The following is a 20237-nucleotide window of genomic DNA, read 5'->3' as shown; positions in this document are numbered from 1 at the left end:
GCATCACACAAGCTCTTTCATCCCAATTGGAGCGGGTACAGAAGAGGGCCTGTCGCATCATCCTCGACCCCAACTATGACCACTACTCAACCGCCCTGTTAAAGCTAGGGCTCACTGACCTGGCTTCCCGACGTGAGCAGATCTGTCTGTCATTTGCCCAAAACCTCCAAACCTCCCAATTCGCCAACTGGCTACCCCCAACACGTCTGCAGATCTCTGGCCGTATAACCCGGAACTGTCATAAACTGAACAATCCCCTCACAAAAACACGCCGCCATCAGAACTCTCCCCATACCATATCTGACTAGACTCCTGAACCAACATATTATCCCATAACATGTCCTGTTGATTTAGTTTGCTCTTGTCTATGCCTGAAGTCCCATTTTAGTTATGTGCTGTTTTGAATTTTTAACTTGTGTCGATGTCTGCTTTTTAACCTGTAAATTGGTAATTAATTCAGCCTACGGACTGCTATATGCCAATAAAGTACTACTACTACTAAGTGTACGTATACAGACCGGAAGTGTACGTATACCATGGACAGTACAATATATGGACCAACTGAGCTATATGTTTTTGACACGGCAAAATGAAGCTCACTTCCCGATATTGTTTGATTTCGTTTGATTGGATGAATGGATTTTCCTGTTGCATTGTGGGAAATCTGTTCAAACCTGGAGCCGGGAAAACAGGAAAGGGCGTGAGCGTGGACGGGACTCGGGGGAGGGTTTCCTCCGCCACGGCATCCATCTTGTTCATGTTATTTTCCCTGCTAGCCGTTAGCTTGGCTAACAAATGTTGCTAACGTTAGTTGCTATTGCTAGCCTTGCTCCATTGCTGTCACAGTGAATATAATAGCCGGAAGAAAAACCAGAGTATTATTTCCTCCAGACCTCGCGCGGCGTCACCAGCCTGCCGCTTGCATCTTCCACAAAATCGAGGTAATCTTATTTTCTAACGTAACGCTAATTGCATAGCATGACATTAACGCTAGCTACATGTCCATTTGTCATTACAGGAGGACGTTAGACTAGAGTAGCATAAGTTAACGTTATACAACGTTAAACAGTATTGCATGCTGCACAGATTCGGACGTAGACAGAAAACAAACGCAGTTCTGTTTACCTAGGTTACCTCTTTGAGATGAGGCAGACTCAAAGCATACTCATATGATCTACCAGCTATAGCGTTATCTAGCTAACGTTAGATGAGGGGGAACAAGCTGGGGGTTCAACTCCTCTGGATAGTTTATCCACCTCTGCATTTACAGTATTTACCAATCGCACGTAGTGTTGGGTAAGCAAACGTTAACGTTATACAGTGATTAACAGTGTCTAATTCGTTTCTTCCAGGGGTAGCTGCTGTCCAGTACCAGATGGGACACACAACAGAGGATCATGATTTGTGAAGATCAAAGCTATAATATTCTGTTCTCCTGAGATTAACGCTAAACTATACACGTTACTGCTGATCAGTTGTTTCAACATAGGAAATTGCAATAACACACAAGCCAAATGCTGACATGAGAGATTTGCTTTGAACAATTGTAGCTAGTATCTGCCAGTGACCGGAGAATATTGTTATATTTGCTTGTTTTAATGCTTTTGTCAATAAACATTGTCAACAAAGATAGCCTTGTTGTATATTATCATGTATAAGATTGTTGATGTCGAGTGAACACAAACCGAAGATTGGACCAGAGGACAGGACGACGGAGAAACTTAACCGACCAGCAGTCTGAGTCTGCTTCAATCAACGAATGCTTTAATATTGAAATGAAATATGGTGATATCTGGTGGTCTGAAATTACTCTCTCTAGCTAGGCTAACTGGCTCATATTATGTCATATTATTGTAACGTCTGAATCAGCGTTTCATAACAGCCTTACAGCCTGGATGACGTTAGCTAATGCTACCCATCCTTCCATTGGTGTTACACGTTATATTTTTAACTGAGCTTTGCGGAATTACCTCAACACAATTGTGTATCAGCTTTAAATGTCCAATATATACAGCGTTACACAAACGACCAGCAGCATTCAAATGTGCAAAAACGTTATATTTATTGAAATGTGGTGATCATGTCACAAGTCACATTACATAACAACTGGCTCATATTATGTCATATTATTGTAACGTCGGAATCAGCGTTTCATAACAGCCTTACGTTTATAGCCTGGATGACGTTAGCTAATGCTACCCATCCTTCCATTGGTGTTACACGTTATATTTTTAACTGAGCTTTGCGGAATTACCTCAACACAATTGTGTATCAGCTTTAAATGTCCAATATATACAGCGTTACACAAACGACCAGCAGCATTCAAATGTGCAAAAACGTTATATTTATTGAAATGTGGTGATCATGTCACAAGTCACATTACATAACGATATAGCGTTAGGTGTTCTTTTGATCAACAGACCTCGGGGGCTCTATACTGTTGCTACGTTGCTAGCTAGCTAGCCGCAGATCAGCTCTGAAGCCCCAACTTCAGAGCTGCCCGTCCACTAAAACCCGATTTTGGTATAGCGTTTTAGGTGTTCTTTTGATCAACATACCTCATCACGGGGATCTATACTGTTACGTGTGTCTACTAACATCATTAAAATATCATAAGGGTAACGCTGTTTCTGTTATTTTACTTTTAATATCTGGCTACGTTGCTAGCTAGCTAGCTAGCCTGCCTTGGCAACGGTTACACCCTGCCTTTTCGAAACCCCCCCATTCCGAAGATCGACCTCCATTCTTCGTAATGGAGGGGGTTCCCATTTTTTTTAAAGGCACCGCTATTCCGAATGGGGACATCCCCTCCATTTCGAAACCCCCCCACTCCGAAATTGATTTTCAAGTCCATATTTCTCCGAGTTTCCTGCATCAAACACTGCAGCCAGCTCTCCAGCCGCAATCGATTCGGAAATAAGCTGCAGCCAATTACAAAAGCTTGAAATTAACGTTCAACTCATTGTTTTTTATTGAAAATATGCATATGCATGTTAGACCATCGGGAATGGGGAAGCTAAATTTCCTCAGATTTTCATAAAACAAAATCAGTTCAACCCGACTGGCATTCACAAATAAGAACGTCCTCATCTTGCTAATATATGACTGAATGAACCTTATTCAACTGTGAGCATTTGACTCAAAGTTACAATTATTTTTTTTCAAACACCTTTCACGGTAGCCTATGAATGTGGGCGTGTGTAACAGCTCACCTTTAGATGTGTAGAAAACATAATTTATGATTAGATCCTGTCGGCGTGTCAGGAGATATAAATAATCAGTTGAATATGCTGCTGTGGAACAGATCCTTGCGCTCTCCGATTACGCATTTGACAAACTTAACAAACTGTGTGGCAAGACAACATAAATGAACAATGTTTAGTGATTGTAGAGATATCTCTGTGCACCGTGACCTGCAGAAAACTGCGAGCCAGGAATGCGCAAGACCACACCTGGTATTTAGACCAGCAGAGTGGAAAGTCTTCACTAGGTCGTTTTCCAGAAAACAGGCAGAATATGTTAATTGAAGTGTTCTATCTATAATCCTTCCCTTTGTCCACACAGCTCCCCTGAAAACAGCTAGGCTAAATAACATAAGGCATATGTTTAAGCTATTTATTTTTATTTTTATTGAAAAGTTAAGTAGACTATAGCCTACATTATAATAACTCTATAATAAATTAGACTCACGTGCATGGGGGCAACACCTATAAACACAATGAATTTCCTACCGTTTTAGGCCTATACATATTATCAGATGAAATGAATTAGAATAAACACTCTGAAAATAAATAAATAAATAATCATATTGCGACTGCATGGTGCATATAGATTGGCAGCCAACATCCGCATGTTTCCAATTCCTCTCTTCAATTCTTGATGGATTTAATTCGTTTAAATTGCCATAATCTCGAGATTGAGGCTAACTAACACAATACGCTATTTCTTACCTTTTTCTTCCATAAAAGCAAATGTTATTCCCATGTTGTTGTGAGGTGACGAGAGGCGCACTGTGCATCTGCACTTCCTAATTGCAAATTAATTCATTCGTCACGTAGCCTATAGGCTAGCCTACACATCACAAAATAATATTCGCTTATTTAATAGATGGAGATGTGTGAACATTTAATTCTAGCATTTCAATAGGCCTATATATCAAAATTGTGCTGGTGATGGGCAGATGCAGGCTTTCATCTCGCTGTGCACTGCGTGTTGGACATCAAAGGAGTTATAGTTTATAGGCTAACACTTGCCGGCACTCCTTTCATCAATTGATATGCGGGCCTATAGAGTGGCATAATCAAGGCCCAAAATCGAATTAAAACTAATTTAAAATGAACAATGCTTGCTGGCTCACGTGGAGCTACCTGCCGACTCAAATCCAAGTGTCTCTCCAACTTGCAATGCGCGAAAAAGCAGTGAAAACCCATGCGTAATATGAACATACATAACAAAGTGCCGACCCATCAAATAGGTAAGCTAATGTAGACATGGCTGTCTGACCCGTGCCCCCTGAAACGATGGAGGATTCAACCTTTCAAATATGAATTTTAAATAGGCTATAGGCCTACCGATAATCATATAGCCTACTGTAAATATGGCTGGCAGCTATAAATAAAAAAAGTTAGGTTAGTTTTTGTGTGTGCCTTATTTAGCCTATTTTATGTTTAAGAGAAATATAGCCATTGTTAACGAGATGTCCATTATTTCAAAATGCCGTGATGTCTGCATCAAATAGCCTGACATTGCAGAAACAACACACAACTTGATTTAAAAACGAAAATTAGTTTGTTCTGATTTTATTACAAATATTCCAACACTTTATTTTAACTTCTGTGTTGACATATTAACAGTATCATCTGAGAAAGGTTTGTCGGCAGTGCACTCATCTCAACAAGCCATGCGCTTGGCCTGCAGTGAGCATTGTCGCGTTTTGATCTGCTGGTTATAAGCGTGGTTGACACAGCCGAATTTAACGCGGCGGCAATCCGGAAATTAGGCTATAGGCAACAAAATAAATTGATTAAGAATTGAGGAGCAGAGGCCTATTCATATTACACAGGCTAGGATTGTGCATTGCAAGTTGGAGACACACTTGGATATGGAGTCGGCAGGCAGCTCCACACAGGTGCGCAGCAAGATGAAAGCCTGTATCTGCCCGTCAGCACAATTTTGATATAGGCCTCTATTGAATGGCTAGAATTCCTCATATAGACCTATAGCTCACTTTGCAACATGGAAATAATATTTGCTTTTATGGAAGAAAAATGTAAGTATAGCCTACGAAAGCACTTGGTGTTTGAGACCACATGTGATCATAGCCTACTTACCATTCCTTAAGTGGCAAATCAACTCCTCTCCTTAATAACGGCAATAAGAATAATTTATGCTGTATGCACGGGCGGCGGATGCGTTTGGACACACCTGAATCCAAATGTCTTCATATTGCACAACGCACGGCCCGACGTTTGCATTTGGTTGTACAAGATCATCTGTGAATGATCAATCTCAAGATTATGGCAATTTAAGTTAAATACACATGGCATTGCATCAATATACAGTAGTTGCAACACTTCAGAAACTCAGGATATAGCCTACCACTGACTGAGTCGGAGAATGGGATATGTACAGTAGTAGGCTACACTGTGGGCGGTGCTCTCCTAACTTGTTTTGATTTTTCAGTTTGTTGGCAGCCTGGAGGTGGGGGTGGCTTCCCTGGGTGTGTGGGGCTGGCAAAGGGGCTCTTAGCCTGGGTATGGTGGCTGGCCTGGGTGTTTCTAGGCCCAGTCATAGACTTTTAGCCTCCCTGGTCTTAAGACATGTTAACTTGTGCCCCTGGGAATCCAAATAGACCAGCCTGTCTGGTCTTTGGAGATATTGCTCCAGGGGCAATGATACATTTCAATTGTATTCTCGTTACAGTATTTCAACTTTATTCACGGATTTTTCGACTTTATTCTCAACATTTCGACTTTATTCTTGAAATGGAAACTATTTTTTTCCCCTCCTGTCATTGGAAAAAAAAATCCCTCTTTAATTTTTATTTTTCATCATGCATGGCCCTAAAACTCCATCGTAGTCACAATCAATTTGATGTAGTTTTTATTCAATCAGAAATACATATTATCTATTAAAATAGTCACACTGTAAAAAAAAAAAAAAAAGTCCGTGGCAGCCGACATCTAAATAAAGGCTATTTCTCACCAATGTCTGTGATCCACAGCTGATTTTAGGATGTATCCAACGTTCACAATCACATTCCTGTATCTGAATGCAGCAGGCTCGTGTTTGCTGCTATAGCGAAATTATATGAAGTGACATAAAAAAACGAGTTGAAACGTTTATTTCAAGCTGCAGGAATGCAGGAAACTCGGAGAAATATGGACTTGAAAATCAATTTCGGAGTGGGGGGGTTTCGGAGTGGGGGGGTTAAATCAATTTCAATTTCGGAGTGGGGGGGTTTCGGAATGGGGGTGTTTCTGAATGGAAACACCCCCATTCCGAAACCCCCTTGGCAACTGGTTGGAATCATCTGGTTTCCTGTGGCTGGTGTCAAAGAAAATCCCGCCCCCAAAGTTATAATTTTTATCTGCTCTTTTACTCGAAATGGGACCATAATTTAGAAAACGGAGCCCAGGAGAGCATGAAAAAGACTTGAAATTGTTTATTCAGACCATAAGCTCATTCGGAAAATGTTTATTTAAGACACAGAACGAGAGAGAAGTCGGCTCATTTTTACATTGGAGCCAATGTACGTGTCGTCACTTCCGGACCTGACGTGCGCCCCCCTGCGGACTTTTCGAATTAATGGAATTCCAGAACTGGCTTCATACATTCCCTAGTTCACTTGCCCACTGACGTATACAGACCGGAAGTGTACACATACAGACCGGAAGTGTACGTATACAGACCGGAAGTGTACACATACAGACCGGAAGTGTACACATACAGACTGGAAGTGTACGCATACAGACCGGAAGTGTACGCATACAGACCGGAAGTGTACGCATACAGACTGGAAGTGTACACATACAGACTGGAAGTGTACACATACAGACTGGAAGTGTACGCATACAGACCGGAAGTGTACACATACAGACTGGAAGTGTACACATACAGACTGGAAGTGTACGCATACAGACCGGAAGTGTACACATACAGACTGGAAGTGTACACATACAGACTGGAAGTGTACACATACAGACTGGAAGTGTACACATACAGACTGGAAGTGTACACATACAGACCGGAAGTGTACACATACAGACTGGAAGTGTACACATACAGACCGGAAGTGTACACATACAGACCGGAAGTGTACACATACAGACCGGAAGTGTACACATACAGACTGGAAGTGTACACATACAGACTGGAAGTGTACACATACAGACTGGAAGTGTACACATACAGACTGGAAGTGTACACATACAGACTGGAAGTGTACACATACAGACTGGAAGTGTACACATACAGACTGGAAGTGTACACATACAGACCGGAAGTGTACACATACAGACCGGAAGTGTACACATACAGACCGGAAGTGTACACATACAGACCGGAAGTGTACACATACAGACTGGAAGTGTACACATACAGACTGGAACTGTACACATACAGACTGGAAGTGTACACATACAGACTGGAAGTGTACACATACAGACCGGAAGTGTACACATACAGACTGGAAGTGTACACATACAGACTGGAAGTGTACACATACAGACTGGAAGTGTACACATACAGACTGGAAGTGTACACATACAGACTGGAAGTGTACACATACAGACCGGAAGTGTACACATACAGACTGGAAGTGTACACATACAGACTGGAAGTGTACACATACAGACTGGAAGTGTACACATACAGACCGGAAGTGTACACATACAGACCGGAAGTGTACACATACAGACCGGAAGTGTACACATACAGACTGGAAGTGTACACATACAGACTGGAAGTGTACACATACAGACTGGAAGTGTACGCGTACAGACCGGATACTTTCTAGACCTACTCCTTCAAAAATAAAAGCAGTGCGAGCGAGGCAGCGAGCACTGCAGCAGCCAAACACTGATGTTAGCTATAGCTAGATAACAAAGTCCGTAAAGTGTGAGCCACTGAGTCAGCAAGGTCCAGCAAGTTGGTAACGTAGGTCGCTGGAGGACAAGGTCCTGGCGGGGCGGGGGTCTGTGTGTAGCCTGGGGAGGAGGGGTGCTTAATACTGGGTATGCGGTTGGGCAGCTTCATGGAAGGTGGGTGCCTCCCGGAGGTGGTCTCCCCTGGAGAAGGGGCCTCTAAGTCGGGGTAGAAGCGGGCTGGAGGGTGGGTGGGGTGAGGGGGCTGTCCTGGGTCTCAGAGGCTGACCATGGAGCTCATAGCGGGGGTAGTTGCTGGCTAGCTAGTAGCATAGCTAGCCAATTAACCAGCGAGATCAACGAAAAGGTCATGAATCATACAAATATTCAATCATCCGAAAGACTAATGCACACAAGCATAATAGAATATCATATACCTACAGAACGCTGAGTTAAAAAGAAAAATATCCAGGCTTTTATTTTTGAAGGAGTCTAGAAACGTACTCTGGTCTGTACGTGTACACATCCAGCGGGTCTGAGAACGTACACGGTGGGCGGGGTGATGGTGCTCCGGCGCTGCAGATGGATGATACTGCCCCTTTCCCCACTCATGTGATCATTAGCTAACGCCAGAGCCATATAATAGAAGAGTTGCAACATCTCGTCTAGGATAATTGTTGCTTTTGTTTTTGTTATATGTGTGTGTGTGTGTGTGTGTGTGTGTGTGTGTGTGTGTGTGTGTGTGTGTGTATGTATGTATGTATGTATGTATACACTGTAGCCTATGTATGTATGTATGTATGTGGCTGGATGTATGGATGTGGATGTATGTATGCATGTGTATTGAGTACTTTATTGGTGTACTTTTTTTTACTTTTTAATTGTACTGTAACTGATGTGTTTGACCACAGGAAGAATAGTGGCTGCTGAGGCAGTGACTAATGGGGATCTGAAATAAACTATAAACAATAAGTGCGCCTGCAGTCAATTTGCATTGGAACAAACTAGCAGGTGGAATCTGCTGCCTTTTTTCTTTTTCTTTTTATCAAGCAGCATGCCGTTAACTGGTCAAATGTAGTTGATGTTATATAGGGTTGTCACGATACTAGAATTTCAGCTTTGATATCAATACCCAAGAAAATATCGATACTTGATACCATTTTCAATACCACAGCGAAAAAATTACAACACATTAAGAGGCATTTCTTTTTTTATTATTACAACATGAGAATCTTTTTTTTTATGAATTTGTGCAAAATAAACCTTGCTGTAAAAGACCATTTATAATTGAGAGAAGGGATGAGGAAGCGCTGCGTGGGTCCTTGGTCAAATCACTGAAACAGGTGCTCTTTGGTGTGGGTGCAGAGAAGCATGAGTAAAAGTTCAAGTGGGATCCTTGACCATCAGAGACCATCATTTGTTTTGTTTTACTAACTGATATAAACATTTCTTCTGTAGGGCTGACGTACAGAGGAAGTCATTACCTTCAGCCTGAGCTCAGCCAATCACAGCTCTCCTTTAGAGACCTCTTCCTGGACCCAGACACTGGCAAGGTGAGACAGTGTGTTTGTCTGTATGGCTGCTTTCACACATGTCTGGAATTCAGGAGTTATCTAGAGGTCATCCGTATGGCGGTCTATGTGTGGACAGATTTTCGTGGCTCACGCGCGCTCCCGCGAGCCTTCTCCTAGACGGAGGGAAGTGTACCCCCAGCCGTAGTCGCAGGAGCGGATTGTCTGGTTGCGTTCATGCACACAGCGTTTGTTTACACAGCGTTTGTGAAGATTCAATGGCAGAACCGCAAATTCCAAGTAGCGTCAAGTCAGGCAGAATAAAACGAAAACTTCCGGGTATAACCTTCGCAATAATGGCAATTAAATAAAGTAAATGCATGTGTAATGTTTTTTTGTGTGTGTTTCGAAAGATACAGAACAGAGATAAACTGGAAGAATATCTGCTCCCTTCGAAAAGTCAATTTTAACCCGTAGTGAGTCGACCATTCTGATTTTTTGTTACTAAGTAATACAACATTTATTTTATTTTGAAGGTAAAAACGTCTAGCTTCCTGTATTCTGTATAATTCTAGTAGGTTTGATGCATTTTAGGACTGAACATAGCAAAGACCTGTTTTGTTTGTAGTGCTTGCGACTCGAGGAAATCGATGCATCTGGGCATGAGTTGTAGGGTTGTTTAATTAATTACTAACGTTATGCGCAAACAAGTATATGCCGTGAACGTTAGGCAGTTATCGCCCATTATGTATTTTTAGTTTTCACAACTCCCCATTGTGTGGTCATGCCCAAATTCCCCCACCCCCGCCCCTGCCCCCGCCCCCTCTCTACTTTACAAACTCTGCGGAGGTGCTACTCATGTGTGAATGCAACATGCTTCATGTGTGAAAGGGTACACTTCACCTATCATCCGGGGCAGGCTCAGTCAACATTCAACATTGTCAACATTCGTCGAGTTTAAGCAGCCATAAGCATATGGCTGCCATAAGCAGCCATAAGCAGCCATAAAGTGCAGTTATTGCTGAAATAGACTCAATAACAACAATTAAACAAGTACAGGAGTTTACATCAGCAGGGTTTCTCGGCGGAAAAGATGGTTTCCCCGTTCTCTGAAATGTGAGTTGACGTGACCGGCTGGTTTATCAGGCTAAGAGGCTTTGCCCTGGTCCATTAAAACACACAGACAAACAAATATTAATTATCTCAGGCTGATGACTAATAAGACTCTGAGACAGACGGCTGATACTTTGGGCTTTCCGATGTAGAGCGGACGTCTGCACCAACACTTCCACTTCCATCGTTGTTTCCAGTCTGACAATGTCTCAAATGCAGTTATCTGTTCATAGAGATGAGCCACAATGACGTCGACCTAAAACACCTACAAAAAGTATCGATCAATCAACTCCAACTCAATTCTCTCAGAGGAAGTCTTGGTGCACCTGTGTTACTTCCTGCCTTTTAGACACAAAATGGCTGCTGTGAAAAAGGCCTATTCTCTCAGAGGAAGTCTTGGTTCGGACAACCGACATACCGGTCGTCTGGCCCAGACTCGTATTAGTCGTCAGACTGACAGACTCTGAGGTACCCAGATTGCACACATAAGCTACTTTCACACATGAACTCCGGATCAGGTGAGGGTTGCTCCCCACTGAGCCTGCCCCGGATGATAGGTGAAGTGTACCCTTTCACACATGAGGCATGTTGCATTCACACATGAGTAGCACCTCCGCAGAGTTTGTAAAGTAGAGAGGGGGCGGGGGCAGGGGCGGGGGTGGGGGAATTTGGGCATGACCACACAATGGGGAGTTGTGAAAACTAAAAATACATAATGGGCGATAACTGCCTAACGTTCACGGCATATACTTGTTTGCGCATAACGTTAGTAATTAATTAAACAACCCTACAACTCATGCCCAGATGCATCGATTTCCTCGAGTCGCAAGCACTACAAACAAAACAGGTCTTTGCTATGTTCAGTCCTAAAATGCATCAAACCTACTAGAATTATACAGAATACAGGAAGCTAGACGTTTTTACCTTCAAAATAAAATAAATGTTGTATTACTTAGTAACAAAAAATCAGAATGGTCGACTCACTACGGGTTAAAATTGACTTTTCGAAGGGAGCAGATATTCTTCCAGTTTATCTCTGTTCTGTATCTTTCGAAACACACACAAAAAAACATTACACATGCATTTACTTTATTTAATTGCCATTATTGCGAAGGTTATACCCGGAAGTTTTCGTTTTATTCTGCCTGACTTGACGCTACTTGGAATTTGCGGTTCTGCCATTGAATCTTCACAAACGCTGTGTAAACAAACGCTGTGTGCATGAACGCAACCAGACAATCCGCTCCTGCGACTACGGCTGGGGGTACACTTCCCTCCGTCTAGGAGAAGGCTCGCGGGAGCGCGCGTGAGCCACGAAAATCTGTCCACACATAGACCGCCATACGGATGACCTCTAGATAACTCCTGAATTCCAGACATGTGTGAAAGCAGCCATACAGACAAACACACTGTCTCACCTTGCCAGTGTCTGGGTCCAGGAAGAGGTCTCTAAAGGAGAGCTGTGATTGGCTGAGCTCAGGCTGAAGGTAATGACTTCCTCTGTACGTCAGCCCTACAGAAGAAATGTTTATATCAGTTAGTAAAACAAAACAAATGATGGTCTCTGATGGTCAAGGATCCCACTTGAACTTTTACTCATGCTTCTCTGCACCCACACCAAAGAGCACCTGTTTCAGTGATTTGACCAAGGACCCACGCAGCGCTTCCTCATCCCTTCTCTCAATTATAAATGGTCTTTTACAGCAAGGTTTATTTTGCACAAATTCATAAAAAAAAAGATTCTCATGTTGTAATAATAAAAAAAGAAATGCCTCCTCTCCTGTAGGTTCGTTCTCGTCAGGTCAGGACGAGTGTTTGTTTCACCCTGTGGAGCTGCAGGAGGATTCCCACTCCTGGTGTTGGAGTTCAGGTCCTCAGCAGACACATTCGCCTCTGTGCCTTCGATGGAACTCAGGTGGGGCTTAAGTGTGAATTCTGCTAGACATAATAATAATCATCATAATAATAATAATCATCATCATCATCATCATAATAATAATTCATTGAATTTATAAATCGCTTTTCAGTGACCCAAAGACGCTGACACAGTATGAGTACCGTAAATTCCGGACTATAAGGCGCACCGGTCTATAAGCCGCACCTTCAAAGTTGACTATTTTTTTCTTATATAAGCCGCACCGGACTATAAGCCGCGGGTGTTTTAATGGTATTTTTTGTTTTTTTTACAGTGCACACAGTGTCCGCGGTGTGGTGAAAAGAGGGCAAGAGAGGAAATTAAAACAGAAGTGGATTTATAGTTAGAAAGAGTGCTAAAGAAGAGAGAATTCTGTTTTTTATTTTTTTATTTTAGTTACTCACAGTACTATTGACCAGTCCAACTCAAAAGATATTCGGCAGTTTCACTTTGAGCTCTTGTTCCGCCGCTGTCCATCAATGGTTATGACGAGTCTCGCTGGGTACAGTACGCCAAAGCGATATCCATTGACTCGATGATGCTGTTGTATGTTGCGCGTTTCTGTTGCACCAACGCGGAGAGGTCCTGCCGGACGAAAAAGCGTGTACCCTCCCAGGTGAGGGGCTTCTTCCCCGCAGCCTGGAGGATGAGTTGACGGTCGGGCCAGCGGAGTAGGCAGATGAAGATGGCCCTCGGTGGCAGGCCGGGGTCTGGACGTGGCCGAGGCGCCCGGTGTGCCCTGTCCACCTCTGGTGGTTTCTCGCCTTCCTTCAGGTCCAGGATGTAACACAGGATTTTGCCACGAAAGCGTCCATGTCACCAATCTCAGCTCCCTCTTTTACATTGATCAGGCGAATGTTATTTCTTTTACTCCTGCTGATTAAGTCATCAACCTGCGTGTGCAGGGTTTCGATTTTGCATTTTATCCATTTTCGGACTCACTGTGTTGTTTTTGTCCTCCAGTGCGCTGATGCGCTTTTCCGCATTATAAACTCTGTTCACGGTTGCCTTAGTTTCTTTAGTGAGTGAGTGGATGGACTTCTGCACGTTTTCAAACTTGTTTTCAAGCTGCTCAAAACCTCTGAGCGATGTCGGACTTAATCGATAGTGTTTCACGGAGTAAAAGTTTAGCCCAAGCCGTGTATCTCCAGCCTCCAGCAGGTGAGTCATTTCCTCATTCATGGCGTGATTGCTTCGTCTTTTTCTTTCTGCTTACCTGTGTTGTGTTATGTTATGTTATGTTATGTTGTTAAAAGAGGGCAAGAGAGGAAATTAAAACAGAAGTGGATTTATAGTTAGAAAGAGTGCTAAAAAAGAGAGATTTTTTTTTTTTTTTGGAAAAAATCCATAGATAAGCCGCACCGTTATATAAGCCGCAGGGGCCAAAAAAGGCCAAAAAACGGGAAAAAAGCCGCGGCTTATAGTCCGGAATTTACGGTACATAGAAAACAAGATAACAACAGGCAACAGATACAAGTAACAATTAACACATCGATCAGGGATCTATGGAAAAAGAGGGGAGGGAGGGAGAGTGTGGGAGGGACAGGGGCCAGACGGAAGAGAGGGAGGTGGGGAAAAAGAATTACATAATAATAATAAATTTAATTTATGACAGTAAACTGAATATCTTTGGGTTGTGGACTGTTGGTCAGGACAAAAGAAGACATTTGAGGACGTCATCTTGGGCTTTAGTGATCAACATTTTTCACCGTTTTGTGACGTTTATCGAACAATCGACTTAATCGAGTAGCCGAGAAAATAATCAACAGATTAATCGTTAATGAAAATAATCATTAGTAGGGCTGCACCTAGGCTGAAAAGATACTGCTGATTGAGTTAATAGCAATATACAAATTATTATTACTATTAGTGCTGTCAAATGACAGAAAATTAATTTATTACAATTTTGATCATCAATTACTTGTTTTAATCATTTATCAAGTAAAAATACAAAACATTTCCTGGTTACAGCTTCACAAATGAAAAGATTTTCATATTATAAAATTAATACTTTGGTTTTTTTTCTTTTTTTTTTTTAAGATTTTGTAGACTAAATGATTAATCGATTAATTGAAACAGTAATTAATTGATAATAATCATTAGTCGCAGGCCTACATTTTTATTACGGCCCCGCCAGCGTTAGCCGAGCTGGAGGCATTATGGTTTCAGGTTGCCCGTCCATACGTCCTTCCAATGTTCCTTAACTCATTGAGTGCCAGCCACTTTTGGAGAACGGACGCTCCCAGTGCCAGAGTTTCAGAGCTTTTTTCAGTGATTTCTCGAGGCCCACAGAATATTGTGTGATATTACTATGTAAACACTGAACACGCAAAAAGAACGATGAGACTCTTTTCTATCATCAGCAAAAACAGGTTTATTGATATAATTTTCCGTTCTTTAGTTATCAGCCGGAGAAGATAGCTTGATTTAACCAAAAAGAGCCGTTTTTTTCTAGAAGCTGAGATAATGGCCCTTTTGTGAAATTAATCATTTCAAACACATCACTGACTCTGAAGCTAATTTTCTGATGTAGTCACACCTCAAAAATAATTTCCTTCAATAAAACAGTGAAGGCCAGGGAATTTTGTTTGGCAGAATAATATTTTTAGCTGCAACCAGCAGCGCTGGCCCCTGCGTGCGCTGCTGGTTGCAGCTTCTTGCTGGTCTTGATTTGCTGCTGGTGGGCATCGGATATTCTGGCTTGCGTTTGCTAATCCTGTCCTGCTGTCTGGGTCTGTCTGGGTGTTGTGTGCTGCTCTGCGTGCCCCCCCCCCTCCCACCCCTCAACTGCACACTCCTCCTCCGTATGGGAGTTTCTCTGGTGGCTCTCTGCTGAGTTTGCTGTGCACAGTGAAGGGTGCGCGACATCCAGCTTTTTTACAGCGTTCCGCGTGTGTTTGTCACCGGCTCCTATGCTTCCAGTTGAGAATAATAACAACTCCACGGCTGATCATGCGTATGGGCTGTCGCAGCGGACATGGAGGAGCTCAATTGTGGGAGCAGATTGGCTGCTGCTGCTGCAGGCACATCTAACGTTAAAACGCTTCATGCATATCGATGCATACGGATGCGATGCGATTTCCGTTTCCCCAACGACTTATTCTCTGTTTTTCTCTGCCTTTCTGTTAACCTGGAGAGCACTGTCGCCACCTAAGGGTTCTGTAAAATAGGTTATAGACCTCCAATAGCTACAATAGTTGTACAGGAGATGCGGAAGGCTTTGATCGACGTCCCACCGTCAAAAAACGCATTGGACGTCGAAAGACGTCCTTGGCACTCTACGTCACTATTTAATTGGACGTCGAAAGACGTCCATGGCACTCAATGAGTTAACACGATACCTCAGGACGCCTTCATGGAATTTCATCAAATTTGGCTCAAACGTCCACTTGGAATCAAGGATGAACTGATTACCTTTTGGTGGTCAAAGGTTGAAGTTGAAGGTCACTGTCTCTGTCACAAATGTTATTTTTGAGCTTGTTAACGCGATATCTCAGGAAGGCCTTGAATGAATTTCATCACATTTGCCTCAAACATCACTTTGACTCAAGGATGAACTGATTACATATTGGTCTTCAAAGGTCAAGGTCACTGTGAACTCACAAACGCCATTTTCGAGCTCGTTAACGCCATATCTACAATCTTTGGTCTTATCACGCTTAGACTACTGTCCAGCCATATGGTCCAATGCCTCTAAGCTTGACCTGAACAGACTCCAGCTCGCTCAGAACAGGGCGGCACACCTCGCTCTGCGCTGCTCTGTGAGGAGCGGTGTCGGGCACTGAAAAAGACGGTAATGTATAGAGCAGTTGCTTACTGGAATAAAATACAGAGAAATATAACTATGGTAAGGAACAAATTTATGTTTAAAAAAAAGTTAAAAATTGCAGTTATGAATAATAAGATAGATTTTGGTCTTTGATTTACTGATTTGTTAATTGTGCAACATGAAAGGAATTTGTATTGCGGTATGTATTATGTATTATATATTGTAATCAAGTATTTCAATTATAATATGATGGTTTCATGTGAGTATGGTAGAAATAAGGTCAGTATAAGTTGTTTTTGCTGGTGCAATTACTCGGGAAGACCGATACATTTCTTTTTGTTTATGAGAAGAGTTGATACGGTTAATATTTGATTGACATGAATATTGAGTGAGCCTTGACTCACTTGTTTTTGTTTGTTTTTATTTATTTTTGTTGTGTTGTTTTTACTCCAATGATTGGATTTTTATGTTTGTATTTTACGTGTTTGGACCCCAGGAAGAGTACTCTCACCTTTGGTGTAGACTAATGGGGATCCACAATAAACAATTAAACAATATCTCAGTAATGCCTTAGCGGAATTTCTGACAGACATGGATGTCGACTGCTCACTTGTTTGGCGGAGGCATATATCTGCGGTGCGGTCATTCTAGTTCTAGCTGATGTTGTTTGGACGTTCTGCCTGATATTGAAGGGACTGTGTTTGTGTTGCAGGTGTTGAGTAACATCCACACGGTGAGGGCGACCTACAGCTCCAAGAGCCCCAAGACCTGGAGCTTCTCTCCCAGGGTATGAAGAGGCAGGAGTCCACACAAATGCTTCTTTTTTTGTTATCTTTTTTTTTTTTCAAAGAAGAAAAGTAACAGACATTGCAATGACAGACACAAAGAATCATATAATCCCACCTAGAAGCAAATAAAAATAAATAAAAAGAAGTTCATCCCTCCCTCCCTCCCTCCCACCCATGTGGCGTCCAATGCCCTCCCCTCCCGCCCCACGTTAGTTCTATATAACAGTACAATAATCATCGATGTATGATTAATTAGGGATGCACAGGGAAACATCCCTGCCGATACGACGGAACAATGATGCCCCAATTACGCCCACATGTTCCATGGTTGACTAGCTATTCGATGCCAGTAATCCCCGGTGTGAGGGTGTGCACGCCAGCATGACTTACTTAACCTAAGTTGAAGCACAACTTAGGTTCACACAAAATCAGGCACGACACGCGCCAATTCCGCACCAGGAGAAACCCGATGCTCCCCGAAATCAGGCAGAAAAAATAAATTAATACATAAATAAATAAAAAGATGTGGGATACATCGGTATCGGCAGTCGGGCATGAGAGCAGGAAGGCATCGGCAAATTGGACGTCGACAGAAAATCCCACACTGCAATAAAACCAAAATCATTGAAGTACAAAGTATTACCAAACTTGAGGATGTTCAAGTCAGCAGCTGTTTAGCAACAGAAGCCCTTCTGTTGACCACACGATCATCTCAGTCCACGTTGCTCTCTTCCTTTACCTCAGGTGACAGAGACTTCTGTTGACCACACGATCATCTCAGTCCACGCTGCTCTCTTCCTTTACCTCAGGTGACAGAGACTTCTGTTGACCACACCATCATCTCAGTCCACACTGCTCTCTTCCTTTACCTCAGGTGACAGAGACTTCTGTTGACCACACCATCATCTCAGTCCACACTGCTCTCTTCCTTTACCTCAGGTGACAGAGACTTCTGTTGACCACACGATCATCTCAGTCCACACTGCTCTCTTCCTTTACCTCAGGTGACAAACTTCTGTTGACCACACGATCATCTCAGTCCACGCTGCTCTCTTCCTTTACCTCAGGTGACAGAGACTTCTGTTGACCACACGATCATCTCAGTCCACACTGCTCTCTTCCTTTACCTCAGGTGACAGACTTCTGTTGACCACACCATCATCTCAGTCCACACTGCTCTCTTCCTTTACCTCAGGTGACAGAGACTTCTGTTGATCACACGATCATCTCAGTCCACACTGCTCTCTTCCTTTACCTCAGGTGACAGAGACTTCTGTTGACTGCAGAGAGTTCCCCAAACTTTTGTGTAGCCAGTCAGATTGAAAAAGTAGCCGGCTCATGTTCGCAGCGTTTGTTCCAGTGGTCCTTTTCCCAATTAATAAACAACCCTCAAATATGTATCCATGAGTGTGACAATTGAAATAATACAAATAAACAATAAAGGCCCAATGCTCAATTTAATTATAAATAAAACAATATCCATATTGCAAAAAAAAACAGGCAATGTATATTTTTAAGAACAAAGAAAATACTAATAACTATGTTTCCCACAGGATTTGGAGAGATTGTGGTGGGTAGACCTTGCTTGGACCCTCTTGGGGGGTTCGGGGGGCCATGCCCCCTGTAAGAAAAATGTGTACGTTTTAAACTAAAATGCATGAATCTCGTTAAATTTAAGAGGCTAGATCAGGGGTGGGCAATTATTTTTCATGGGGGGTCACATGAGAAACCCAGATTGTTGCTGGGAGCCGAACAAATATTGTCATGCCGTAACCCAGGAACTTTGATGATAGAGAGGACCACAAAAAAATTTCCTCGCTACCAGAGGGCCAGATTTTGCTGAGGGTTGGGGGCCAAACGGCGCCGGCGCGGAAAAATTTGGGGCATTTGAAGTCAGGTTTAGAGAAATAACTCATTTTAAATTAACAGTTGTGATGTCATTATTCAGTCTTAAACACCAATATTTGATTCTCTTCTCACTCACTCCTATGTCACCACTTGCTCTCCCTGCAGGGCTTGAAATTAACTTTTTTGACCACCTGCCAATATGGCTGCTAGAAGTTACCAGCCAATTAGAATGTCCACTAGCCAAAATGTTTTTCTAGAAATAAACCAGAATATGAGTGGGTTAATTTAAGCATAAGTATCAGTGAGTGGCCCGGGATTCTCAAAGCATGTGTTGAGGGTCACACGAACAAAAATGCACTCTTGAAGCGAAATAAATCCAAAACCAACAAGTTAATTATTTACATTTTTACTTCAATGTAGAACAGTCATTTCTTACACATGAGATTACTTTTAGCCTTTTAGTCATAAAGATTATTGAAAGATATTCCATATTCCAGACTGAAATGTTATAACAGAAGTGGAGTATTGGCCAGAATGACATGAACATTTGGACACTTATTCAGCGGGCATCTTGTATGTTGCGTATATATATATATATATATACGGTATATATATATATATATATACGGTATATATATATATATATATACGGTATATATATATATATATATATATATATATATATATATATATATATATATATATATATATATTACAGTGTATAAAGTAACCGGTAGGCCAGTAGGCCGAGAAACCGCCGGCTACCGGGGCTTGGGGAACTCCCTGCTGACCACACGATCATCTCAGTCCACACTGCTCTCTTCCTTTACCTCAGGTGACAGAGACTTCTGTTGACCACACGATCATCTCAGTCCACACTGCTCTCTTTCTTTACCTCAGGTGACAGAGACTTCTGTTGACCACACCATCATCTCAGTCCACACTGCTCTCTTCCTTTACCTCAGGTGACAGAGACTTCTGTTGACCACACCATCATCTCAGTCCACACTGCTCTCTTTCTTTACCTCAGGTGACAGAGACTTCTGTTGACCACACGATCATCTCAGTCCACACTGCTCTCTTTCTTTACCTCAGGTGACAAACTTCTGTTGACCACACGATCATCTCAGTCCACGCTGCTCTCTTCCTTTACCTCAGGTGACAGAGACTTCTGTTGACCACACCATCATCTCAGTCCACACTGCTCTC

At 42.4% G+C, this 20237-nt stretch overlaps 2 protein-coding genes across 2 annotated transcripts in view; both read left to right on the top strand.

Annotated features, from left to right (window-relative positions):
- Nucleotides 1-20237, top strand: part of LOC310789558 (NLR family CARD domain-containing protein 3-like) — a 708349-nt gene that overhangs the window by 72979 nt on the left and 615133 nt on the right. The gene's annotated exons all lie outside the window — the stretch shown is intronic.
- The window catches only part of LOC310789526 (nephrocystin-1-like), a gene marked incomplete at its 3' end in the record, with an annotated part of 59061 nt that overhangs the window by 17925 nt on the left and 20899 nt on the right, over nucleotides 1-20237 (top strand). The window contains exons 10-12 of the mRNA XM_083651162.1: nucleotides 9543-9637; nucleotides 12495-12623; nucleotides 17105-17179. Of these exons, the coding sequence (XP_083507288.1) occupies nucleotides 9543-9637; nucleotides 12495-12623; nucleotides 17105-17179 (299 nt within the window). The remainder of the gene's footprint in view (nucleotides 1-9542; nucleotides 9638-12494; nucleotides 12624-17104; nucleotides 17180-20237) is intronic.

Source organism: Poromitra crassiceps (genome assembly GCF_964638095.1).
Source record: "Poromitra crassiceps genome assembly, chromosome: 14".
Lineage (NCBI taxonomy): Eukaryota > Metazoa > Chordata > Actinopteri > Beryciformes > Melamphaidae > Poromitra > Poromitra crassiceps.
Note: the sequence above shows the minus strand (reverse complement) of the source record. Positions and strands in the feature narration are given on the sequence as shown.